At 34.2% G+C, this 27,979-nt stretch overlaps 1 protein-coding gene across 6 annotated transcripts in view; it reads left to right on the top strand.

Moving 5' to 3' along the window:
• MLIP (muscular LMNA interacting protein) overlaps positions 1-27,979 on the top strand; it is a 382,597-nt gene that overhangs the window by 135,181 nt on the left and 219,437 nt on the right. The window contains exons 1-3 of one of the 6 annotated variants that reach the window (XM_031964716.1): positions 801-1,018; positions 8,149-8,295; positions 11,655-12,050. In XM_031964716.1, the coding sequence (XP_031820576.1) occupies positions 923-1,018; positions 8,149-8,295; positions 11,655-12,050 (639 nt within the window). In that variant the 5' untranslated portion in view covers positions 801-922. Of the gene's footprint in view, positions 1-800; positions 1,019-1,048; positions 1,170-8,148; positions 8,296-11,654; positions 12,051-27,979 lie in introns of those variants that run through there. The other 5 variants (XM_031964713.1, XM_031964714.1, XM_031964715.1 and 2 more) reach the window with 5 other exon arrangements.

Here is a 27,979-nt window from a genome sequence, read left to right as displayed (position 1 = left end):
GAACTTTGTTCAGTTGGAAGTTGGGAGCCACTGAAGATCTTTGAGCAGACTGACTTTGTGCACGAGGATAATTAGTTTGGTAAGTGTTATGAAGGATGACTTGGCAGGGTGGGGAAAGTGTGGAGGCGGGTTTGAAAAATTGATTTCATGCTCTTTTTTCATGCTATTTTTGTTAAGTGGTGAAGTACTTCAGGGAATCCAGATGCTCATATGTTGCTGTCTGCTATTTAGATGCATAGGACAGATACTATATTTCATTGGTTTCTTTTTTAACCCATCACTGCATATTATTTGTCTCTTTGTTCAAATACAAACCAATCCTTGTCCATGTTTTCCTGTCTCTTACCCTAATTGCTCATTTTGAATGTTACCAACTTATTTTTGTGGTGAGATGCCAAGCAGTTGCCAAAATAATATTCTTTTCTCTCCAATCTTATATAGCCCTTATTTTCATAGCATATTCATTCATTTAAGGCACTGCTGTATTTAAGAAAAACTATGTACAAAGATGAGAAAGGTATATTTTTATTCCTAATGACCCATTTTTAGCAGATAAGGACTTCACAGTAGGCCATACTCTCTCCTCTCTCTTTCTCTCTTTCCCTTTCTCTCCCTCTTTTTCTTTCTCTCTGTCTCTTTCTATACATACACACACACACACACACACACACACACACACACACTCATATTTATGTCTCTCTCTCTCTCTCTCTCTCTCTCTCTCTCTCTCTCTCTCTATATATATATATATATATATATATATATATATGCCTCTCTCTGAAACTACAATTGAGAGCTGACAAAGTGTTAGCTAGCAAGGAGGGCACTATTCCACTTACCTCTTTTTAGAATTTTTTTTGGGTTGTTTTTGTGAAAGGCTTCCTTCCCACCTCAGTCATTGGTTTGCTCACTGCCTTATGTGATGCTTCCAAAGCAGTGGCTTCTGAGTGAAAACGGGAACAATGACTTCCAAGTGCACCAGGGCAGCCTAGCAGGGAGCACAAAGACCAAAGCCCAGGTAAAAGGTAGACTTTCCTAAATGTTTTACATTGCACTGTGTGACCATCTCTTGTTGCTGTCAGGTTGCTGTGAGACTGATGCAACAGCAGATTAATTTGACTGGATACCAAAAGGAAATGATAGCTGGCATCCTGAGCAAGGGTGAGCTGGTAAATATAGACCATTTGTTAACTGGGGGAAATCAAAGGATCTGTCCTCTGGGGTGCCCTTAGTGGGGGGTAGGGTTACTGATGCTACAGCCTGTAACGTCTTCATTTAAGGGGAGGGTAAGTTCCTGTCTGAAAGTGTTTGGTGTCATGGAGGAGGTAACATTTAGCTGCTTGGTGTCATGTTAGGAAGGAAGAGGAATTTTAGGGTGAGAGATGAAAGTGAGCCTTACAGAAAAGGATAAAGCAGAGCTGAGAAGCACTTCAATGCAATGTCGGGGGGGGAAAACGAAAAAAAAAAACTTTTCAGATGATTTATAAGTCTGTCCAATTGTTTTCCCAGGGAAAAGGTGCAGGGTCTGACCTTGTAAGACTTTCAAACCAAATCAACGAAAACCTAAGGAAATATACCGTAAGCTCTACTTGTAGAAAGAGATAGCATTGTCTAATAAGGTTTTTTTTTGTTCTCATTTTGACACACAAAGTGGTTCAAACACAGGCAGAGAGCTGGAGGTTCAGGCAGCTTTGACAACTGGAAGTGTTAATTGGCATTTAACAAATGTAAAGCTATTAAAGTGCGGCTATTTCTGCTTTGTGGAAAAAAATAATTTGCCATCACCATAGCAATTCATCTCTCTGGGACCATGGAACTTGGCTGCTTTGTGTAAAAGAACAGCAAATATCTTTTCTTTCCCCATAAGAGGTTTGAAAACCTAGTTGTTAACATGTGACCCTCTCATTGGAATTCTACATGGTGACCAGAGAAGTTCTAAATCCCACTCAGATGGAAATTCTGTGCAAATATACATCTCACACTTTGGAAGAGAAGAGAATGCAAGGAAAATAGAATGAAAAAGGATATAGTATTCTGGGATGATACTGGCGCCTTAAAAGTGACAGGAAGTATTGACTTCTATTTTAATGTCTTTTCTGTCTGTGTTTATGCATTTATAGAAAAAACTTTGCTCCTGATGAGATTTTGGGTATTTTTTTTAAACAGTAGCCCAAGAAGGAAATTTTCATTTCTCTGCATTTTCTCATCACTACTGTTCTAAATCACAGTTTGTTTTGGATTTGTTTTTAGTCAGAATTTGTGCTGTAGATAGAATGCTGTGGCTGAAATGAGGAAGTTTTCTGTTCCTAAATTCAAATATGGCCTGAAATATTTACCAGCAGTATGATTTGGGCAAGTCAATTAACGCTGTTTACCTTAGTTTCCTAATTTATAAAATGAGCTGGAGAAGGAGATAGTCCAGTGTTGCCAAGAAAATCCCAAATGGAATCCCAAAGAGTCAGACATGATTGAAAGAACTGAACAACAATAAAGATGGAGGAATATGACAGAGGGGCAAGAAGCATGTACTGATGACTGGATGTTGTACTGCCCTTGGAGTAAGAGAGACTTTAATTTGAATCTAATTCTACCAGCTCTATGATCATGGGCCCTAGGAAACTCTCAGTTGGCAGAACAAGTTCCTACACTGGGAGTAGTGTCCTTCTGAGCTTTCTCCTCCCTGGTTTTAGTGTTATTGTTCTCTTCTTGCTTTTTGCTACCTGTTTGACCCTATCCTATTAAGTTGCCTTTGTTTAATCATCACCTATGTCTCATTCCCATTGTTATTGTTGAATCCTTTCAATGTTATCCAATTCTTTGTGACTTCAATCTTGCAAGGACACTGGAGTGATTTGCCATTTTCTTTTCCAGTTCATTTGACAGATGAGGAAATTGAAGCAAACAGGAGTTGTCCAGGATCATTTGAACTTAGAAAGATGTCTTTTTGATTCCAGGGCCAGCACTGTGCCATTTGAGTATTTTATGGACAACTCTGTCCATAGCCTTCTGTTTCCTTTTGGCAAGGAATCATGAAACAGCCATGGGATGGAATGGATAGACCACTGAGAGTCAGAAAGACCTGAATTTCAATCTGGCCTGACACTAATTAGCTGCATGACACTGCCACAATAAGTTTCTTCAACTGTAAAATGGGACATAATAACAGCACCCACCTTCCAAATTTGTTGTGAGGATCAAGTTGGATAATATTTGTAAAAAAAGAAAGAAGCACTTAGCACAGTGGCTGGCACATAGTAAACACTATATTAATGTATGTTCCCTACCTCTCTTTCATCAGTTTAGTTATCATTTCAATGTAGATAACTTGTAAATATAAATATTCATCTTTCCAATCAGAAAAAATAGACATCTTTCCAACTAGATATTTTTACATGGGTACTTCATACAATCATTTGCATCCATTCCTTTCTTGCTTTTTCGATTATTCCATTCTCTTTCCTTTCCAATCCATCCTTCACTGACTTACCTAGCCTGGTCATATCATTTCCTTGTTTTAAGAAGGTTCAATGTCTGTTTATTGCCTTTAGGATCCAATGCAAACTATTTTTTGAGACTCTTAAAGTCATTAACAATCTAGCTCCAAATTTTTTTTTCTACACTGATATCCTCTTTCTCTAAAACACATATTTCAGCCACATTCACCCATGCTATTTCTCTTACCAGAAGACATTCTATCTCCTTTCTCTAGATTATTGTGTAGATTACCATCCCCAAATGGAAAATGCTTTCACTCCTCAATTTTACCACCCTGAAATTCCTAGTTCTTTTCAAGGTTCAGTTTAAATGAAATCTATCTCATGGCATTCCTCCATTTTTAGTGCTATTTCTTAGACTCCCCTCTTCTTCTCAATTTTTGACATTTATTATTATTTTTCAGATCTTGTATTTACTTCAATTAATTAAGAAGACAATAAACATTAAGTACCTACTGTGTGCCAGACATTGGAAAAAATATAAAATGAAACAATCCCTGCTGACTAGAGGTTGACATTTTATGAGGGGAAACTGTCTGTTTTTGTCTCTGTTTCTGTCTCTGACTGTCTGTGTACACACATGTGTGCATGTCTATTGTGTGCAAGGCACTATACTAAGTGCTTTTTAAAATATATATATATATATATATATATTATTTGACTTGATCTTCACAACAAACCTGGAAGGTGGGTGCTGTTATTATATCTCATTTTACAATTGAGGAAACTTGTTGTGGCAGTGTCATACAGCTGAAAAGTATCAGGCCAGATTGAAATTCAGGTCTTTCTGACTCTTTGTGGTCTATATATTCCACCCTCTGGTTGTTTCATGATGAATATGGCATTCTTTAGAATTCTTTTGATTTGCTCTTTTATCCCTAATGTCTAGCATAATTCTGATATGTAATAGTGACTTAATAAATGTTCTTTCATTTGGGATATCTACATCAATGAAATCATGGGACAGAAAAAACAAAGCAAAACCCAATACTTTCCCAAACTTAAACAAGAAAAACATGAATATGATTTTAGCAAATACAGAGCTAGGACTGTCTGGTTATTAACACATTATGGTGTTGATCAGTTCTTGTGGTGTACAAGGTTATAAAGGAACATCATATTAAGTCGGTAAAACATTTTTATTCACTCTTCAGTCACTATATCTTTCACCCAAAATATCGAGATTAATGTAAAAAGGGCTAGGATTTATAAATTGATAAATAAATAATCTATAAATCATCAATGTCAGAGATTTATTTAATAATATTAAGTGATATTTGACTTTGGAAGAAAAACTTATCTACTCTAATAGGGATTATTTTATGATCTCATATTAATAATCACAATTATCTGGAATCCTCAAATGAAAATTTAATGGCACTTTCCCATCTTTCTATAATAATTTACAAAGGCAGCTAGTTGGCTTAATGCATGGAGCTCTGGGACTGGGATCAGGAAGATCTGATTTAAAATGTGTCCCGACACTTACTAGCCTTGTAATCCTGGGAAAGCCAATTAATTTAACAGAAGTTCAATGACTTGGAGCAAGTAAATATCAAAGAGAATAGAACACTGGGCCTGGAGTTAAGATTTGTATTCTAATCTAGAACTCTCACACTGTCATTAACTCTATAATCCTGGGTGAGTCATTTAGTTTCTTCAACTATAAAATGGGGACAATAATAGCACTACCTTGCAGTTATTGTGAGGATCAAATAAGATATTTGAAGAGGATTATAAATGCTTATTCCCTTTCTCTTTCTTCAACATTGCCTAGTGGAAAAATGTAAGAAAAGTTACCTTAGTAGCAATACAATACCAATTACACCGTGCCAGGACTCCTTCCTAATAATGAAATCATTTGAACTTGAGCAACTAAATGCATTTGAATGGATTTTAAGGGAGACTCAATTTTACATTGAATTATCTTCTACAGTTTATTTCTGTTACATTAACTTTCTGTATTAATCACAATTAATCAACAGGTGTTTATTAATCACCTACTTTGTTCCCAGCACTATACTACTCACAAGGAATGTAAAGACAAATGAAACAGCCTCTGTCTTTAAGGGCTTATGTTATGTCAGTGAAATAACATGTCAATATGAAAATATATATATCCCATATACAAAGTAATTTTTGTACTTGGAAAACTATATTCTTGAACTGAACTTTGAAGGAAGCTAGCGATTCTAAGAGATGGAGCTAAAGAGGGAACATTTTGTAGGCATGAGTACAGAGATGGGAGATAGATGTTATATGGGAGGAACAACAAGAAAGCCACTTTGGCTAGAACATAGAGTACATGATTAGAGACAAAGACTGATAACTGGTTGTGGTGGATTTTAAATGCCAAACTGAATAGTTTGATTTTAGAAGTGATGGGAAATTTTGTGACAGGACTTTTGTTTTTGTTTTGTTTTGTTTTCTAACATGGAATAATGGGAGAGAGAAAAAATATTTTAAATTAAAAATAAAATTAAATTATAAAATAAGTGCTAATTATTGCATTGCAGTTTAATGAGCAGAGGTGTGACATGGTCAGATCAGTGCTTTACGTCTATCACTTTGGAAGCTATATGGAGTATGATTTAGAGAGAGGAATGATCTCATGGGGTCATAGAATCACTTAAGTTCTAAACAGGGAAACCACATGTTAATATTAAAATACACATGGGATATATATAAAGATAAGGGGGAATTCTTTTGTGGGGGTTATTGGAAGATTTCATATAGAAAATAGTATTTGAACCAGATTAGAGCAGGGAGTGATCTTAGAAATAACTACTCATTTTACAAATAAAGAAGCTAAGGTCCAAAGTGGGTTTAATGGCACATGCCTATAAGTCTTGCTACTGTGAAAGCTGAGGCTGGTAAATCTCTTGATTTGGGAATTTTGAGCTACTGAAAAAGGGAGGGAGGGAAGGAAAGAAAGGGAAGACAGAGGGAGAGGAAAAGAAAGAGAAGAAGAGAGAGAAAGAAATTATGTGATCTGTGCAAAAATGTTTGTGGCAGCCCTTTTTTGTAGTGGCAAGAAACTGGAAAGTGAATGGATGCCCATCAATTGGAGAATGGCTGAATAAATTATAGTATATGAATGTTATAGGATATTATTATTCTGTAAGAAACAACAAACAGGATGATTTCAGAGGGACCTGGGGAGACTTACATGAATTGATGCTGAGTGAAATAAGTAGAACCAGTAGATCATTATACATAGCAACAACAAGATTATATGATGATCAGTTCTGATGAACATGGCTTTCTTCAACATTGAGATGATTCAAACCACTTCCAATTGTTCAGTGATGAAGAAAGCCACATGCATCCAGAGAGAGGCCTGTGAGAACTGAGTGTTGTTCAGAACATAGTATTTTCATTCCTTTTATTGTTGTTTGCTTGCATTTTATTTTGCTTCTCTCTTTTTTTTTCACTGATTTGATTTGATTTTTCTTGTGTGGCACGATAATTTTATAAATACATATACATATATTGGATTTAACATATATTTCTATCATGTTTAATATAATATTTATGGCTTGCCATCCAGGGGAGGGCATAGGGGAAGGGGAGGAAAATTGGAACACAAGGTTGTTCAAGGGCTAATGTTGAAGAATTGTACATGCATATGTTTTTGAAAAATAAAAAGCCTTAACAAAGAAAAAAAAAGATTTTATGTGATCATTAAGAAGCAATTTTAATATTGCAAGTAAGAGGTAATGAGGACTTGAAGTAGGATAGTGGATATATGAAAAGAGTAAAGGGCACAGATGCCATAAAATGAATATAATTTTAAATTTACACTGAATTTTAATATTTTTTCATCATTTTCTTAAGTTTAGACAATCAACAAAACAATAAGCCAAAGCCTGATATATAACATTTGTAATTTTCATAGGTGTAAATGTTTACATGGATCTGGTTGAAGTTGGCCCACAATGGATTCTTCGCCCCCCCCCCCCAAAAAAAAAAAAACCTAATCCAAAACGACGACAACAACAACAAAAACACCAACATCCCCTCTCCCCCATCATAAATTAGAATATAGTTGCATTCAAACTAGAAAAAGGAATGTGGGGCATAGGACAAAGTTTGCCTATGTCATAGTCATTACAATAGGCCTAATATCTTTGAAAAAAAAACTTTGCTACTAATTAAGCATTTTCCTACGACATCATGAGGTGGTGACCAGGCCATGCTCACTTTACTCCAGCTCCACTGCTCATTCTCAAGACTTCTTCATCTCTTCATCAGTATTCTTGTTCCTGCACTTGTACCATTCACCCTTATCTAGCTTTCCTTCATTTATTTTATTCCCATGAGAATGTTAGTACATTCTCATGTATGTTAAATGTTGAAGACATTCAATCCCATTTGCTTCTATTTGCATCCTCAGACTTCCTCTAAGTCCCTGGTAAATACTAAACAATCAATTTTTTTTTCTCTGTCTCTGTCTCTGTCTCTCTGTCTCTCTCTCTCCCTCTCCTCAGTCTCTCTCTTTGTCTCTCTCATTAATATCTGGTCTAACACATTTTAAATGAATATTTTAGTGCTAACTGAAGTTGATATTGGTTATTCATCATGCTTTATGGAGAATAAAGGATAGGCTATCTTTTTAATAAGGCTAAAAGTCTTATTTCTTATATATCTTTAGGTCTTTTCTGGAGATTCTGAAACCAAACCATTGATCTTCACATTTGTCCCAACCATACGAAGACTGCCAACTCAGTCTCAAGTTTCTGATGCCTCTAAATACCTTGTTAAAATTGGTGAAGAACCAAGAGACAAGGACCCAGGAACAGTAAGTAGTGTAGACTATATTCATACTTACATTGAAACTCTCAAAATTTGCATGAAAACGAATTCAATTGTAAAAAGTTTTTTCAGTGATCATCTCTTTCCCTTTCATTTTTTTTCCTTAAAAGTTTTGAATTCTGGGGCCAAAAGTGATGGTTGTATTATTTGTAAGAAGAGTGCATGTGATTACAAATTTTTTGTTGTCATCAAGGAATTCTCATTTGTAATAAACCATCATTTGCTATGATTTCTTGTCATAGCTCTTATGTTCTTCACATTTTCAGCCCTCACAATTTTTTTTATCATTCTTTTGGTAAAAATTTAAAAAGAATTAAAATTATTTAATTTTAATAATTCATTTTGAGAATTTGACTGTAGATGGCCCTATATTAAAAGCTAGAAAAGAGTTTGGAAGTCACCTAGTTTAATGCTCTTATTTTATAGTTGAGGAAATAAATACCTAAAGAGGTTCATAGTGATCTTGACCAAATCAAATAAGGTCAAGATCACTATGAACTCATATTGTCTATTTTCTTGTTCAACATTGGGCAGCCAGGTAGGACAGTGCACTGGGGAGTCAGACCTAAGTTCAAATGGCCTCACATACTTAATTGTCCTGTGATCCTGATAAAATCACTTAACTGCTGTCTACATCAGTTTTCTAATTATTAAATAAGGGGCAAAAATAGCACCTATCTCTTAGAGAGGTTGTAAGGATTAAATGACTTAATATTTGCAAAGTACTTAGTACAATATCTGGCACTGAATAGCTTTTATATAGATATTAATTATTACTTTTTATTGAACCACAGACACTTATAAGACCTCTGTCTCATAAAGATATCCCTTAAATTATTGGAGAGAAGGAAAAAAATCTGATTGCTATCTTTGATTTATTATGTTCTTTATACCCTTGGCACGTAGTAGGCACTAAATCAAAGGTTATTCATTCATTTTTTCTAGACCATGGTAACATATTGACCTATGGTCTTTGAATATGATTATAGATTATCTTGAACAGCTAGGTGGCACAGTGGATAAAATAACTGCTCTGGAGTAACGAAGACCTGAGTTCTAATTCAGCCTCAGACACTTACTAGATCTTGAGCAAGTCACTTAAACTTGTTTGCCTCAGTTTTCTCACCTGTAAAAATGAACGCGAAAAAGAAATGTAAACCACAAATGGGATCATGAAGAGCTAGACATTACTAATCAACTAAACAACAGCAACATCTCAAAGAGTAAACAAACTAAATGATTTTCAGGAACTACTTGAACAATATCTAAGTCAAATATATGAAAAGTTTTTTCTTCAACTCAGATGCTGAGATGAGATTACTTTTAATGTTATTTGACAAAGATTATAATACACTTTGCATTTTTTAGATTGATATGTATAATATTTTTCTGGGTCAGTGTATATCTATGTTATATGGTAACATCTTCTTGCAAAGTCTTTAAAACTCAATTTCCTATGGTATTTGTAGCAAATTTCATATACTGAAAACATGATAAACACAAATAATTTCTTTAGTTGTTTAAGGCAGTATGTGTGATTTAGTGAATAGAGCACTAGAACCTTAGAGTTAGGAGGCTTAGATTTATATCCTGTCTGCAACACTGCTGTATATGCCATATAATCACTTAATCTCTCAGTTTCCTTTCTTAAAAGAGGAATGATACTTGAAATACTTCACTATTATGATGAAAGCACTTTATAAATTCTTAAGCAACTATATAAATGTGATTGATCATTTTTATTATTCTATTTTATAAATATTCCAGAATGAACATGGAATAGGAAAAATAAGATATAATAGAAAAAAATCACTATTATGAATGTCCAACATTTGGAACATGGAAAAATCTCAAAGAATTTCCAACTATCAAAGGTCTGACTCCCCAGTGCACTCTCCTACCTGTTTGCCCAATGTTGGACAAGAAAATATACAATATGAGTTCATAGTTCATAGTGATCTTGACCAAATCAAATAACCTCTTTAGGTATTTATTTCCTCAACTATAAAATAAGAGCATTAAACTAGGTGAAATCCGAACTCTTTTCTAGCTTTTAATATAGGGCCATATACAGTCAAATTCTCAAAATGAATTATTAAAACTAAATGACATTCATTAATAATAAATAATAAATGGCAGAATGAATGTCTTATTTTGTTTTTTTCCATAATAAGTAGCCTTTTTATTGCATTTTATCTCTAGTCAACTAGCTCAGTTCAGGCCATAGATTGGTAGTGGCCTACAAATGTTAGGGGCTGTTTGATTTTATACTGATGCAGAAAAAAGAAAAAGAAATGTTTTAATCTAGGGTAAGCAGACTTAAATTTATCAATCATAAATAGGTAAAGTTAAACAGAGACTTCAGATCACTTTCTTTGGATTTACAGACTACATACATATGTATTCATAAGTTACTTTAAATGTCTTTATCTACATGCCCGCCTCCTAATCCCTTCCTTCCCTTAACACCTTTGTGTACAAAAGCTCTAGCTGTCTGCCTTGAATCAACTATCAAATTTCATCTCATAATATTCTCAACAGTAAAAAAGGTTAAAATTCAAAAACTGATTGTTTTAGTTACCTGACTTCTATCTTCCCCTACTTGTAAACCCCCTCACTGAATTGATCAAATCAGCTAGATTTAGTTATTTGTTGTCATAGAGATCAGACATTTCAAACATGCAGTTGGCTAGCAATATTTTCTAGTACTAAATTAAAATGAAATTGGAAAATATTAAAACAAATAAATAGAAATACAATAGAACACAGATAATGTTAATATGTAGTTTTCTAAGTCAACATGTGACCTAAAGGAATCCTCATGTGTTTTTTGATCATCTCCTTTTTTATTTGAGTTTGACATCACTAACATAACATATAATACAGATTTATTTTCAGATATAAGGTGACTTTAGGAATCAAAGAGTAGCAAATAAAATTGCTATACTTTCTGCTTAATCAAAAATAATAGAACAGATCAATGATTTGAGATCATACCTCAAAGTATGATTGGATATAAAAAAACTAAGCTTTGTTCTAAAATATGCAATTAAAACATATTTTTTCCTGAGGCAATGCTACTTTATTTATTTTTTTAAAATAATTATAACTTTTTATTGACAGAACCCATGCCTAGATAATTAATTGAAAAAAAATTTAAATAATATCTTTTTTTATTTTCAAAATGCATGCAAAGAGTTTCCAACATTTACCTTTGCAAAACCTTGTGTTCCAAATTTTTGCATTTTTTTACTATAATCTCAAGATAGTTCATGTCTTGTGGTTGTAAGGGTGAGAAAGAGAATATTTATTTATTTAAACTAAATATATTTATGTCTTTTGCAGTCTAATTCCAATAAATTCTCAGACCACCTGACTTTTAAAAGTGGAATCCGACAAGAGAGTGATATTCAGACATACGCCTGTTCTACAGAAACCAGCCAAAAGATTTTCCAAGAGAAAGGGCTTAAATTGAATCAACCAGAAACAATGCAGCAGAGTGACCTTTTCAAAGCAGAATATGTCTTTATTGTGGACTCTGAAGGGGAAGAAGAAGCCATAGGCAGAAAAGAAGAGAAACAGCTTCCTGTGGGGAATGGTCATGGGTTGGCAAGACCTAAGACCCTACCTATAGCCCCAGGGCCTGTCATTGCATTGCAAAAATCACATCATGGTGATTTCCAAGTTCCAGGAAGATCTGAACTTCCTCAAGATGCAGCCAATCCACAAAAGCAAATACAGGTACTGCTTGCCTTCATTATTTTAATACTTTCCTGTGACTGGTCCTTCTCAAAGTGTTATACAATTAATATTATATAGACTGGGTTCTGTATCTTAAAGAATTTTCAGGCCAAGACAATCAACAATGCCATGAACAAACATATTCCTTCAGTGAAGACAGTAATATCATATTCAGCATCCAGAATATAAATAGTTCAACAGTTCAAAAGATCTATGATAAAAATTATCAAGTCCCACCCCATAATGAACGCAGCTGGTAGATAGAGTTCAGGATGAAAAAGTCCTAAATTCAAATCTTGTTTCAGCTACTTATTAGTTATGTGACCCTAGGAAAGCCACTTCATTCTTACCCCTTTTCTTCATGTATAGAATTAGAATGACATAAAAATTCATTATATGTTGATGATAAACATTCATTATATATTATTCCTCTTCCTGCATACAACTGTTCAGCAAAACTATCTTTCATACATACTATAGTTCATTTTTCATGCTTTGATGTTGGCCATTTTCCAGCCTGGAATACTTATATAAAACAAGAGAATTGTGAGGATAAAATGGGATGATGTACATAAAGCACTTTTGCAAACCTTTAAATCCTAAATAAGTACTGGTGGAAAAAAAAACTGAGATTAAGAGATTTAGTTACTCAAGGTCATCCAGGTTGTAAAGAACAGAACTGGAAGTTATACCCTGGTCGCCTGGCATATGTTGCTACTCATCCAGGTCAAAACTCTCTGTGTAGAGGAGTAGATTTTATTAATGAACCACCCTCCTTCCCTTATACATAGATCACTGATTTAGAGCACCAGGGAGATAATTAGGTCTGCTTCAGGTTTAATTTCTCTAGTCCAGAGAAATTAAACTGGCCGGGGTCACATACACAGAATTTGAGCTCAGGTAGTCTAATTCCAATTCTAATTTCTTTTCCTAGAATCATGTTGTTCTCCTGATATCCATTCTTTTCATGATAACCATATCAAATTAAGCTAAAGTGGTTCTTATTGTATGAGAAATTTGACTTATGGACACTATTTCTAATTTGGTAGGAGCTTCCAGAAATCTTATTGTTGTGCTGGAATGTCCTTTGATGATCCCATGTCATGTCCTAACCATGATGAAGCATCAGAGTAGGAATTCAATTGGGGACTCTAATAATTACATCCTAATAAATTGTCAAAGTAACAAAAGTAGATCAAATATTTACATGATGAACAAAGTGATCATTGAATGTGTTTGATAAGGATAGCAAGATGAGTCTATTGGGGAAAATGATAGGTACATGAGTATGTATCAAAGTGTATAAATTGAATGGGAAATAAATTCAAATTAAGTCCAATGTAATTTGAGAGGGAGAACATTAGCAATTAGAGGAAATCAGAAAAGTCTTGATAGTATTTGAGTTGCCTCTTGAAATGAATGTATGAAGATGTGTAGGGAAATGCATTCGAGACTGGGGAATAGCCAACACCAAGGCATGAAAAATGAATAAGAATGTGTATAGGAGACATAGAGATGGCTAGTTTGGCTGGATAGTAATATATGTAGGAGGGGGAGTAATATATAATGAAGATAGACAGACAAACTGGGGACAGGTTATGGAAAGCTTTAAAAACCAGACAACAGAGTTTATAATTGATTCATGAAATAATTGCAGGTCACTGGATTTTATTGAATAAGGAGGATGATTAGAATTATCCAAAAGGAAGGAACTGCCTCAGGATGCAATGAGTTTTCCTTTTTGGAATAAATGGATGAATTTTTACTTGCTAGTTAGGATGTAGAAGTGATTGTTCTTTAGTTATGGATTACAGACACAAAGTGTTTTAGTGGATAAGAGGGCTGGACTTAAGATCAGGAAGACTCAGTGGATAGAGCATCAGCCCTGAAGTCAGGCGGACCTGAATTCACATCTGATCTGAGACACTTAACACTTCCTAACTGTGTGACCCTGGGCAAGTCACTTAACCCCAATTGTCTCAGGGGGAAAAAAAGGTTAGGAAGACTTGAGTTTAAATCCCACCTGAGACTTTTAATATTTGTTACCTTGGTAAAGTCACTTAATCTCTTAATTTCAGTTTCCTCATGTATTAAAAGGAAATTATAATAGCATCTACCTCTTAGTGTTGGATCAAATGATGAAACATATTTACAATACTTTGCAAACCTTAAAGCAATATATACATATTGTTAGATCATTGTGGTGTCTGCCAACTTTGAGATTTTGTGGAATCATGGGAGTAGAGGACAAGGAGATTTCATGGATAGAGAAAATATTTTGGAAATGGAAATTATGGTAGGAAAGAGTCCTGGTGGGGCACAGATTATACAAAAGATTCTGGTGGTAGGAGAAGCTAGGTAGCAGAGTCAATGGAGTGTCAGGCTTGGAATCAGGAAGACTCATTTTCACACTCACTAACTATGTGATCCTGGGCAAGTAATTTAATCTTGTTTATCTCAGTTTCTTATCTGTCGAATAATCTGGAGAAGGAAATGGCAAATGATTATATGTTTGCCAAGAGAACCCCCAAATAAGGTCACAAACAGTTATGTACATTACTGAATAATAACTGAACAACAATGGAAAGTTAGAAGAGAAAGGGAGCAAGTTAAGAAGGCATTATTAAATAAAAAATATATAAGGATATGGCTAGAGCCTGGATGTGGGGAATAATAACTTAAGAATGACTTTGAAGTTTTTGTTTAGGAGATAGGTATATAAGATGAATCAGTGTGATGGGGAAGTTGGACCAGGGAAAGATGACTAGAAAAACTCATTTTCTCTGCAATATGTTTGAATGAGTTTTAAGACATTCACTTTAAAGTATGTTGGACAAGTATCTTAGATAGACAAGCCAAATGCAACACAAACATGACCACTGGGACTATCATCATACAACAGTCTTTTATATTCCATCTTCTTTTCTTCAATTCCCTTCTATTTATTCCTCTAGCCTGAAAATTGCCGTGGAATCAATCATCTTGCTCCCTGGCCAGCTAACTGTGTATGATTTCTTGAGTTCAAGTCATCATTAAAAATATGTAGCAACCTACTGGCACTCACCATTCATATTTCTATTGTCCTTTGGGTCAAATGTAACTCTGTTTCCTTGGAGATAGTGATGCTCTAAGATTTTATATCTGTATAACATCACTGGCAAATTACTTATGTTGCAAAGATGGATCCCAGCACCAGGAAACAGCTTGTGTTCATTAAAAGCTTTGTACAGATTCCCCAATGCAATTCATTTTGTGCTTTTTTTACTGGTCAATTCTGGACCCAACTCATTGGTTCATCTTGCTGTGTTCATTACAACTATGTGTGCTGATATGTGTGCAAATTCCAGTTCTCTTTTGAATAATCATAGTTCAATCTCACCCATGTAATGTTCTGGGGCTTGTACTCTGAACAACTGCAGCTGTTAACAAGAACATCTGGAAGACCTTTCTATCAATATAGAATTCCTCTTTTTGGACATTGCCTAAAATAACTTTCACAATACCTTTGTTGAGCACATCTTTTCTTACTTTATATATCTGATGCTAATAATCAAAAGGTCCTTGAACAACGATATCTCTGTGATCCCTTTTATCAAAGAAACTTGTATGATCTTAGAATATGCGTGGGGGTTTCACTAGTGGAGGGCTCTTAAGCTATATTTTGTTTTAAGTTTAAAAATTAATGGTTTACAATTGAAATACAAGAATAAAGAACTGTTTCACTTTTGTAAGAACCCAATATAGTGTCTCACAGATAGAAAGTGACATAATTACTCTTTTATTCAATTATGGCACATCTTTCAGTCAATAGTGTGACTATAAGGATATAGCCTTCAGCATGGCATCATTTGTGGAAACTTGTCATTTTCAGAATTTCTTTTAAAAATTAAAAAAAATTAATGGAACAAAACAAGCATTTCTATAACAGTATAATAAAAAGATCTTTACATGTGAAACTGCAGATCCATTATGTATCTTTTCATAATTTTAATAAGCCTCAGTAATATACATTTATATCATAAAGATTTCCTTTTCCTTTTTCTTTTCTTTTTCCTTAAGAAATTGAGGTTAAATTACTTGCCCAGGGATAGACAGCTAGGAAATATTAAGTATCTGAGGCCAGATTTGAGTTCAGGTCCTCCTGACTTCAGGACTGTTGTGCCATCAACTGTGTCATCTAGAAGACTTTCTAAATACATAAAAGGAGTCATATGGATCAATAGCTATGAGTGTTCCCTTCATATTTTTGGAATATCAATATTGTCTATGATTTTTTTCCTTATTATTTTAGTATCTTACTCTTCTTCAGATATCTTTGAAGCAAATATTCAGTTCTTTTAACTGTCACCTCCTGTAAAGTCTGGACTAGCTTTCTGGTGGACCTCAGATCAGTCCAAGTCCTTGCTCTTAGTTGAGGAGTGAAGCCATGAGGCTGGTCAAAGATGGAGTCTGGAATCTGGAGCCTGAAGTCTTCTCTGTGTCTGTGGCTGAGAGGTGTGGCTTAGAGAGCCTTCTGTGTCTGAGACTCCCTTAAATATCTCAGTATGATTACATAACTACTGCACACTGAGCACAGGCAGCCATTACCTCACTATAGAGAACCTTCATCTTACATTGAGTAGATACTTAAGTATAAGCACCATGCTGACCTAGATTCAAGTACACCTTTTCAGAGTTCTAGCCCTCTACAACCTCAAGCATGGATTTCTTCAGCATTTGTCTGGTCTGTTTCAGCAGCTCCTTCCATTTCCTTAGTGCCATTTCTACTTTGTCAGAAAGTACATAACACTGAAGTGTGATGATCCTAATGCAATGGCGTCTCTGTTGCTGATAATTAAAGTTGACTAATAGAGAAATGTTGACAAATTTGTTCCATCTTTCTTCTATTTGTTGCCTTCTTATCAGTTTGATATTAAAGCTCCTTAGGAGTTTAATGCTGTTTTCTTTAAACTTATTTTGACTTTCAATGCTTTTCACTACTTTAAAAGGCAAAAATTCTCATAGCCATCAATTATCCTGCTTTCCTAGCATTTCCTCAAGAGTTTATATTCTAAGATAGTACTGTCTTGTGTGGCTTAGCAAGAAGATGAAGTATTTTCTGCTTAAGATAGTATCTGGGCCCTTTTGGTCTCTTGATTGTAGCAACTCTCTTATATTAGTTAAATCTTTGCCAAAACTAGTTACAGTGTCAATATGTTAGTATTTTTCCATATGCTATTTTCAATATGACTCATTTAAATAGGTCAAGTCAAAGTTGATCCTATCCTTCATAGTAACTTCTTATTTTAAACAGTTAGGTAACATAATAGATGGAGGGCTAGACCAGAAGTCAGAAAGTCCTAAGGTCAAATATGGTCTCACACACTTATTAACTGGGTGACTATGGGTGAATTATCCTACTCTCTGCTTTTGTTTCCTCATCTGTCTTATGGAGATAAATAATAACTTCTACCTCTAAGATTATTGTGAGGATAACAAGATGTTACATTTGTAGTTTTCTGCAAACTTTAAAGTAATATGAGCTAATGATTATTAAGTTCTCTTTTAATTTGATGAAACTTTTAATGATTTCTGTAACAGCACTTTTCTGATGGCATATATATATATATATTGACACATATATCTTTATATATACTTAATATATATCATTATATATCTCCTCATTATTTACTGATCTGCTAAGTTATAATCAATTTCATTTTTGTTTGTGTGTGTGTGATGTGTGTATGTAAGAGAGACAGAGACAGAAACAGAGACACTAGATGGAGAGACAGATAGAAAGACAGACAAAGAGACAGTGACACACACACAGAGAGACAAGCAGAGAGAGACACAGATATAGAGACAGACAGAGGATAGAGATAAAGACAAAGAGAGACAGAATGAAAGAGAGGAGGGGAATGACAAGACAGACACAGACACACACAGAGACAGAGATATAGACAGAGATAGAGAGATGTAGAGAGAGGCAAAGAGACAAAAAGAAAGACAGAGAGAGAATGGTGATAACAGAGAGAGAGAGAGAGAGAGAGAGAGAGAGAGAGACAGAAAGGACAGAGAGACAGAGATGGGGTGGGGGAGAGATTTTCAGTACTTGTCAAGTCTAGCATCTTCTGCTTTTCTTCTGAAGGAAAAATGATTTACAGATATGAGATTTTCAATTAAACTACAAAAGATGTTGATTTATTTTGTTAATCAAAACTGCATATTTTCTAACATTTTCTTTTTCCATCTTCCTTTGTGCCCAATTTAGCACTGAAGTTATCAAATTATGTAAGGGCATCTTGATTTGTTTTAGAGGTTCTCATTAAATTTCCATAGAGTTTTTCTTCATCTTCATTTTCTTCAAACCCTAGTGACATATCAGCTTCAATGATGGCTTTTCTTCATATGTTCCTCATGAGATTTACAAGATGAAACAACCAAAAGCATCATTACATGGTTTTTCTTGTTTTTGCATACAAAATGAAACCAACTCCACCAGTTCCTTTTTGTGTCTCTTCAAGGAGAAGCTGTGAGCCACCTTTTTTTCTTGGTCACTCAACAAGATCCCTGATTTAGTAAGCCTACACCTAAGTTAAGATTTAGAAATGGCTTAAAATCAGTGTAATTCTTAACACTCCCTGCCCTCCATTTCAATATTGTTAGAATAAGATTCCCTTAAGATGGAAGAATTTAAAAAAATTTTTCCTTTTTTTTTCATGTGTTCCAAGTTCTTTTATATTTCATGTTCTCCTCCTACATATTCATACACTTCTTGTTTTTTTTTGTTATTGTTGTTTTGTTTACATCATGTCCCCAAGTACTCTAATAAATATGTGATTTCAGAGATTTGGAGAGATTTGTCCTCCAAAAATGATTCCAATTGCAATACATCCATGTCTGTCCATTTTGACTTTTGTTTATATTCTCCCCACCTTCACTATAGTTACCCAACATGTTGGGGGCCTTCTTTGTCCCTTTTGGTTAAGACCAAAAAAAATTTCAGGGCTGGATTTAGGTATTCTTCTAATCCAACTGATTCCAGAAAAACAATCTCTTTTACAAGATATCTGATAAACAATATATTCAAACTTTTGCTTGAAGATCTCCAAGTATGGAGATCTTCTGAGGCAGCCCATTCTATTTTTGGATGGCTCTAATTTTCAGGATTTTCCCCCCTCAATCCTAAATCTGCCCCCTTTTTTACTATAGGTTTTTATTGACAGAATATATGTATGGGCAATTCTTCAACACTGAACCTTGCAAAAAACTTCTGTTTCAACTTTTCCCCCCCTTCCCTCCACTCCTTCCCCTAGATAGCAGGTAGTCCCATCCATGTTAAATATGTCCAAGTATATGTTAAATATAGTGTATGTATGCATATTTATATAGTTATCTTGCTGCACAAGAAAAATCAGATTTAGAAAGAAGGTAAAAATAACCTGGGAAGAAAAACAAAAATGCAAGCAAACAATAACAGAAAAAAAGTGTAAATTCTATGTTGTACTACACACTCATTTCCCAGTGTTCTTTCGCTGGGTGTAGATGGTTTTTTTCATTACTGATCAATTGAAAATGATTTGGATCCTCTCATTGTTGAAGATAGCCACTTCTATCAGAATTGATCCTCATATAGTATTGTTATTGAAATGTATAATGATTTACTCTTTCTTCTCATTTCACTAAGCATCAGTTCATGTAAGTCTTTCCAAGCCTCTCTGTATTTACCCTGCTGGTCATTTCTTACAGAACAATAATATTCAATAACATTCATATACCATAATTTACTCAGCCATTGTCCAATTGATGGACATCCATTCAATTTCCAGTTTCTAGCCATTACGAAAAGGGCTGCCACAAACATTTTGGCATATAAAGGTTCCTTTCCCTTTTTTAATATCTCTTTGGGATATAAGCCCAGTAGTAACACTGCTGGATCAAAGGGTATGCACAGTTTGATGACTTTTTGAGTATAGTTCCAAATTACTCTCCAGAATAGTTGGATCCATTCACAACTCCACCAACAATGCATCAGTGTCCCAGTTTTCCCACATCCCTTCCAACATTCGTCGTTTTCTTTTCCTGTCATCTTAGCCAATCCGAGAGGCGTGTAGTAGTATTTCAAAATTGTCTTAATTTGCATTTCTCTGACCAATAATGATTTGAAACACCTTTCCATATGAATAGAAATAGTTTCAATTTCATCATCCAAAAATTGTCTGTTCATATCTTTTGACCATTTATTAATTGGAGAATGGCTTGATTTCTTATAAATTAGAGTTAATTCTCTATATATTTTGGAAATGAGCCCTTTATCAGAACTTTTAACTGTAAAAATGTTTTCCCAGTTTATTGCTTCCCTTCTAATCTTGTCTGCATTACTTTTGTTTATGAAAAACTTTTTAACTTGATATAGTCAAAAATTTCTATTTTGTGATCAATAATGATCTCTAGTTCTTTTTTGATCACAAATTCCTTCCTCCTCCACAGGTCTGAGAAGTAAACTATCCTATGTTCTAATTTATTTATAATCACATTCTTTATGCCTAAATCATGAACCCATTTTGATCTTATCTTGGTGTATGGTGTTAAGTGTGGGTTAATACCTAGTTTCTGCCATACTAATTTCCAATTTTCCCAGCAATTTTTGTCAAATAATGAATTCCCAAAAGTTGGGGTCTTTGGGTTTGTCAAACATTAGATTGCTATAGTTATTGACTATTTTGTTCTGTGAACCTAACTATTCCACTAATCAACTAGTCTATTTCTTAGCCAATACCAAATGGTTTTAGTGACTGCTGCTTTATAATATAGTTTTAGATCAGGTACAGTTAGATCACCTTCATTTGATTTTTTCTTTTCTGTTGGTTCCCTTGAAATTCTTGATTTTTTCTTCTTCCAGATGAATTTTATTGTTATTTTTTTCTAGGTCATTAAAATAGTTTCTTGGGAGTCTGATTGGAATAGCAATAAATAAATAGATTAGTTTAGATAGTATTGCCATCTTTATTATATTCGCTCGGCGTATTGAGGAGCACTTAATATTTTTCCATTTGTTTATATCTGACTTTATTTGTGTGGAAAGTGTTGTGTAGTTTTGCTCATATAGTTGATGAATTTCCCTTGGCAGATAGATTCCTTATACTATCAGCAGTTATTTTAAATGGAATGTCTCTTGGTATCTCTTGCTGTTGGGTTTTGTTAGTGATGTATAAAAATGATGATAATTTATGTGGATTTATTTTGTATCCTACAACTTTGCTAAAGTTGGGGAGTATTCCTAATAACTTTGTAGTAAAATCTCTGGGGTTCTCTAGGTATACCATCACATCATCTGCATAGACTGATTATTTGGTTTCCCCATTACCTACTCTAATTCCTTTAATCTCCTTTTCATCTCTTATTGCTGAAGCTAGCATTTCTAACACAATATTGAATAAAAATGGTGATGGGGGCAACCTTGTTTCACTACTGATTTTACTGGAAATGGTTCCAGTTTATCACCATTACATATGATGTTTACTGATGGTATTAAGTAGATGCTATTGACTGTTTTAAGGAAAAGTCCATTTATTCCTATACTTTCTAGTGTTTTTAATAGGAATGGATGTTGGATTTTATCAAATCCTTTTTCTGCATCTATTGAAATGATCATATAGTTTTTGTTAATTTGGTTATTGATATTGTCAATTATATTAATAGTTTTCCTAATATTGAACCAACCCTGCATTCCTGATATGAATCCTACTTGGTCATGGTGTATTATCTTGGGAGTGATTTTCTTTAATCTTTTTGTTAATATTTTATTTAAGATTTTTGCATCAATATTCATTAGGGAGATTGGTCTATAATTTTCTTTCTCTGTTTTCATCCTAGCTGGTTTAGGTATCAGTACCATGTTGTATCATAAAAGGAATTTGCTAGGATTTCTTCATTCCCTATTTTTAAAAATAGTTTATATAGCATTGGAGTTAATTGTTCTTTAAATGTTTGGTAGAATTCATATGTAAATCCATCTGGTCCTGGGGATTTTTTCTTAGGGAATTGATTAATAGTTTGTTCTATTTCTTTTTCTAAAATGGGACTATTTAACCAATTTACTTCTTCCTCTGTTAATGTGGGCAACTTATATTTTTGAAGGTATTTATCCATTTCATTTAAGTTATAAATTTATTGGCATAAAGTTGGGCAAAGTAACTCCTAATTATTGCTCTAATTTCCTCTTCATTAGTGGAAAATTCTCCTTTTTGATTTTTAAGACTAATACTTTGACTTTCCTCTTTCCTTTTTCTAATCAAATTTACCAAGAGTTTATTTCTTTTGTTGTTTTTTTCATAAAACCCACTTTTAGTTTTATTTATTAATTCAATAGTTTTTTTTACTTTCAATTTTATTAATGTCTCCTATTTTTAGAATTGCTAGTTTAGTGTTTGATTGGAGGTTTTTAATTTGCTCTTTTTCTAGCTTTTTTAGTTGCAAGCCTAATTCATTGATTTTCTCTTATTCTATTTTATCCAAGTAGGCCTCTAGAGATATAAAATTTCCCCTTATCACTGCTTTGGCTGCATCCAACATTTTGGTATGTAATCTCATTATTGTCATTCTCTTGGGTGAAATTATTAATTGTGTCTATGATTTGCTGTTTCACCCATTCATTCTTTAGAATGAGATTATTTAGTTTCCAATTACTTTTTGGTCTATTTGCCCCTGGCTTTTTATTGAATGTAATTTTTATTGCATTGTGTTCTGAAAAGGATGAATTTACTATTTATGCCTTTTTGCAATTGAATTTGAGATCTTTATATCATAATATATGGTCAGTTTTTGTATAGGTTTCATGAACTGCCAAGAAGAAATTGTATTTCTTTCTATCTCCATTTAGTTTTCTCCAAAGATCTATCATACCTAACTTTTCTTGTGTTCTGTTTACCTCTTTAACTTCTTTCTTATTTATTTTGTGGTTTGATTTATTCTGAGAGTGCAAGGTTGAGATCTCCCACTATTATAGTTTTGCTGTCTATTTCCTTTTGCAGCTCTCTTAACTTCTCCTTTAGGAATTTAGATGCTATAACACAGTGCATATATGTTTAATATTGACAATACTTCATTATCTATGCTACCGTTTAGCAAGATATAGTGCCCTTCCTTATCTCTTTTAATTAGATCAATTTTTGCTTTTGCTTGATCTGAGATCAGCATGGCTACCCCTGCCTTTTTGAGTTCACCTGAAGCATAGTAGATTCTGCTCCAGCATTTTACCTTTACTCCATATGTATCGCCCTGCTTCAAGTGTGTTTCCTGTAAACAACTTATTATAGGATTCTGGTTTTTAATCCAGTCTGCTATCCACCTCTGCTTTATAGGGGAGTTTACCCCATTCACATTTACAGTTAAAATTACTAATTCTGTATTTCCTGCCATTTTGTTAACCCCAGATTATGCTTTTCTCTTTCCTTTTCCCTTTACCCCCCTCCCCAGTATTAAACTTATGAGCACCACTTGCCTCATGCAGCCCTCCTTCTTTAGAATCCCTCTCTCCCCTTTAGAGTCTCTCCTCTTTTCTTAAACCTTTCCCTTACCATTTCAGTATCCCTTCCTATTTAGCCTACCCCTTCCCTTTTTGCTTTTTTCCTCCCACTTTTCAATGAGGTGAGAGAAGTTTCTCTGTAATCTGAATATTTTCTCTTTGAGCCAATTCTGATGAGAGTAAGATTCACACACTCCCTCAGATATAATAGGTTTCCTTTTCTTCTTTGTGAGATACACTACCTCCACTTTTCTCTTTTTCTGGTACAATTTCCTTTCCACCTCTAGATCTTTTTTTACATTATAACAGTAAAACAAAATTATACATGTACTCTTTATGTATACCCATAACAGAAATACAGTTCTGAAGAGTTCTTTTTACCTTTTTATGCTTCTCTTAAGTCCTATATTTGGAGGTCAAACTTTTTGTTACACTATGGTTATTTCATCAGAAATAAATGGAATTCACCTATTTCATTGAATATCCATCTTCTTCCCTGGAAGAAAATGCTCAGTTTGGCTGGGTAAGTTATTCTTGGTTGCATACCAAGTTCCTTTGCCTTTTGGAATATCAGATCCCAGGCCCTTCAATCCTTTAATGTGAACACTGCTAGATCCTGAGTAATCCTTACTGTGGTTCCTCAGAATTTGGATTGTTTTTTTTCTGGCTGCTTGTAGTATTTTTCCCTTGTTCTGAGAGTTCTGGAATTTAGCCATAATATTTCTTTGGAGTTTTAATTTTGGGATCTCTTTTAGTAGGTGACTGATGAAATCTTTCAATGTCTGTTTCACCTTCTGATTCTATGACATCTGTGCAATTCTCTTTGATGATTTCCAGAAAAATAGTATCTAGGCTCTATTTTTCATCATGATTTTCAGGGAGTCCAATAACCCTTAGATTATATTTCCTTGATCTATTTTCCAGGTCTGTTGTTTTCTCAAGAGATATTTAACAATATCTTGTTTTTTTAATCTTTTTTTTGTTTATCTTTGTTTTTTCTCTTTTTTCATTTTTTTGGTTTTGCCTGACTCATTCTTGGTGTCTCCTTGAGTCATTCATTTCCATTTGTTCAATTCTGATTTTTAATGAATTATTTTATTCATTTGCTTTTTTATTTCTTTTTGCAATTGTCCAATTGAGTTTTTAAATGAGTTGTTGTGTTTTATGGGATTTTTTTTCCATTTCACCAATTTTATTTTTAAGGAGTTATTTTATTTTAACAATTCACAAATTCTGTTTTTCAGGGAGTTGTTTTCTTTTTCCACTCTATTTTTTAATGAGTTACATGCCTTATCCAGACCTTCTTGCAAAGCTTCCCTTTCCTTTCCCCATTTTTATCCTAGCTCTCTTTTATGAGCCTTTTAAATTTCTTCTATGAGAACCTTATGTGATGGGGATCAGATCATATCCACCTTTGGGTTTTCATCTAGAGACAAACTGTTTTTAGTCTCCTCAGGGTTTGAAATATGCTCTCTTTCAGTGTAGAAGCTATCTATACTTAGAACTTGCTTTGCCTTTTTACTCATTTTAACAACAACAACAACAAAAAGCTGCAGTCTGCTTTTGGGGCAATGTGGGGTTACTGAGCTTCCTCAATGGACAACAGGAAGTGGCAGCAAAGTGGCAGCTGAAGACAGTGGCTGCACTGGGATTAGTGGTTGTGTGCTGAGATGTCGCTGAATCCCTCCAGTTGCTAGGTGAGTGTGGCCAGGTCCTGAGAGACTCTAGTGTTTTGGGGTTATAGTCTTTGCTGTTTATGTTTATAACTTTTCTGCTGATCTACTGGCTTGTTGCCAGGGCAGAATAGCCAACACTGTGGTAAAATTCTCCCTGCAGATTTTCAGCCAGCAAAAACCACTCCCCACCTCTGTCCAGTCTGCTCAGCATGAGCTGTTCTCCATGCTTTCATTGCCTATCTTGTGAGTCTGTACCTGGCCTAGCCCCATTGTGCCCCAACGTGTGAACAAAAACAGATCTCTTCTGGTGAATTTCAAGATTATCTTCTGTTGGTAATGTGTTGTATTCCCAATATTCGTGGGTTCTGACACTCAAGTGCTAATTCAGAGCCCGAGTTTCTTAAAAATATTTTAAGGGTAGAGGAGAGCTCAGAAAATTGCATGTGTCCTCTCTGTCATCTTGGCTCTGCCTCTTGCCTTTCTTTTTAATTTTCAATTATTTTTTGTTTCTGCTTTCTAGTTTCAAACTAATTCCTTTTCTATATTAAGGCTTTTTAAACTTTTCCCACTCAAGATCCCTTTTTACCTGAGAAGTTTTTAATCACTTTGGGTACATAGGTATACAGATCAAATATTTATTGATAACAAGTTATAATTTTGCAACTCCCACATTCCTAAGTCCTAAGTCTCTCCTCTCAAAGTCATCTCCCACACAGTTACCACAATAATTTCCCTAAAACACAGATCTGACCATGTCACTGCTTTGTTCAATAAACCTCAGTGACACCCTCTAGGATCATAATATACTTGTCTGACTTGATTCTGACTTACTTTTATAACTTTATATTATTTATCATATTCACACACCATAGTCTTAGCTTTCTCATTCCTCCCTTAAAATGATCCATCTCTTGTCTAACTTTCTTGGTAGTGACTGTTTTCCATGAATGGAATATACTCATTCACACAACCTTTTAGAAATTGTTGTTTCTCCCAAAACTCAGCTCAAAATCTACATTTACATAAAGTTTTTTAAAAATTGATTCCTGCCTTTCAAGCCTACTAATGCTTCTCCCCTTCAAAAAAATCTTTGTATTTATTTTGTATGCATCATATGGTATATATGCACACATTCTCTCTTCCAACAGAATGCAAGCTCCTTCATGGCACAGATTGTTTCATTACTGTCTTTGCCTCCTCAGGAAAGATTGCTTCTAGATTGTAGTAGTTGCTTAACTAATGAATATTGGCAGATTGGTTGATTATCACTGTGATTTCTAAAATATGGTGCCCCCAAATGGAAAAAATACTTCAGATGTGATGTGACCAGGGGAGAGTGTTTTATTACTTTCTCCTCCTTATTTTTGGAACTCTTGCCTTTCAATACAGCCAAAGATTTTATTAACATCTTCATTGCCATATTAAATGTAGATTTATAATGAGCTTGCTCTTACTAAAAGCCCCATATTTTTTTCTCTGCTGAACTGCTATCCAACTATATTTCCCTCTTATCTAGTACTTGTGAAATTAATATTTTTTGTAATTCAGTATAAAATTTGAAAATTATAGGTGATTAATGTTGTTGGCTAGAACTCTCTTTCTGTTTCTTGTTGACTTGAATTTTCTTTCTGTTAAATTTCATCCCCATAGATTTAGTCTAAGGATCTATTTCTAGGGATTATCCTAAAAAACAACAACCATGCTTATGTTAATATTGCATATTGTAGTTATTGTCACAATAGTATCCTAAGTACTTTTAGTTTCTATCTTCTATAATTTGTCCTTCAAAGAGTCGTGATAATAATCCATAGGCAGGAAAGGTAGAAAAGAATCATTTATTAAGCACCTAATATGCATCAAACCCTCCATTAAATGATTTACAACTGTTATCATATTTAATACTTACAACAACCATAGAAAACAAGTACTATCACTAGCTCCCTTATAGATGAGAAAACTGAGATAGAGATTAACTGACTTTCCCAGCATCATATAGTTGCTAAGTATATAAGTTTAGATTTCAACTTAGCTATACCTGATTCCAGACTCAGGAACTCTTATTTACTATACTTCCTGACTGTCTTTAGTTGATATGACCATACTCCTTCTTTCCTTAAAAATCTTCAGCAAATCCTATTGCCTCTAGGATAAAATGCAAACTCTCCTGACTGGTGTATCAAGTACCCCACAATCAAATTTATACTTATTCTTTTAGATTTGTTTCATATTATTGTACATTCCATCCAAACTGAACTGCTTGTTTTCTCCCTCCTCCAGTTACCACTCCTTTTTTTTCTCACAAAGATTATTCCCCATTCTTCTTCTTTATAATCCTTAGTTTCTTTCATATCCCAGTTAGCCAAAGTCTATTTATGTCCCTCAATTGTTTGTATTTTCTACTTTTTCAATTGCTTTTAATATATTTCTCAGATAGCAAAGGGGATAGAGGGTCAGATCTAAAGATACATCTTCTTGAGTTCAAATCTGGCCTCAAAACACTTACTAATTATATATGGGCAAGTCATTTAATCTGTCTCAGTTCCTCATCTATAAAATGAATTAGAGAAGAAAATAGCAGACCATTCTAGTACCTTTGCCAAGAAAAGCCCAAATGGGGTCACAGAGAGTCAAAGATGACTTAAAAATGACTAAACTATATATTTCTCTGTTTACATATGTATCCCATTGGAGAATGTCAGCTCTTTGAAAGTGTTAACTCATATTTTTATCTTTGTATAAAAGTA

The sequence above is a fragment of the Sarcophilus harrisii genome, chromosome 4 (genome assembly GCF_902635505.1).
Source record: "Sarcophilus harrisii chromosome 4, mSarHar1.11, whole genome shotgun sequence".
NCBI classification, from domain to species: Eukaryota; Metazoa; Chordata; class Mammalia; order Dasyuromorphia; family Dasyuridae; genus Sarcophilus; species Sarcophilus harrisii.
The sequence above is the reverse complement of the archived record's forward strand: the minus strand, read 5'-3'. Positions and strand labels throughout refer to the sequence as shown.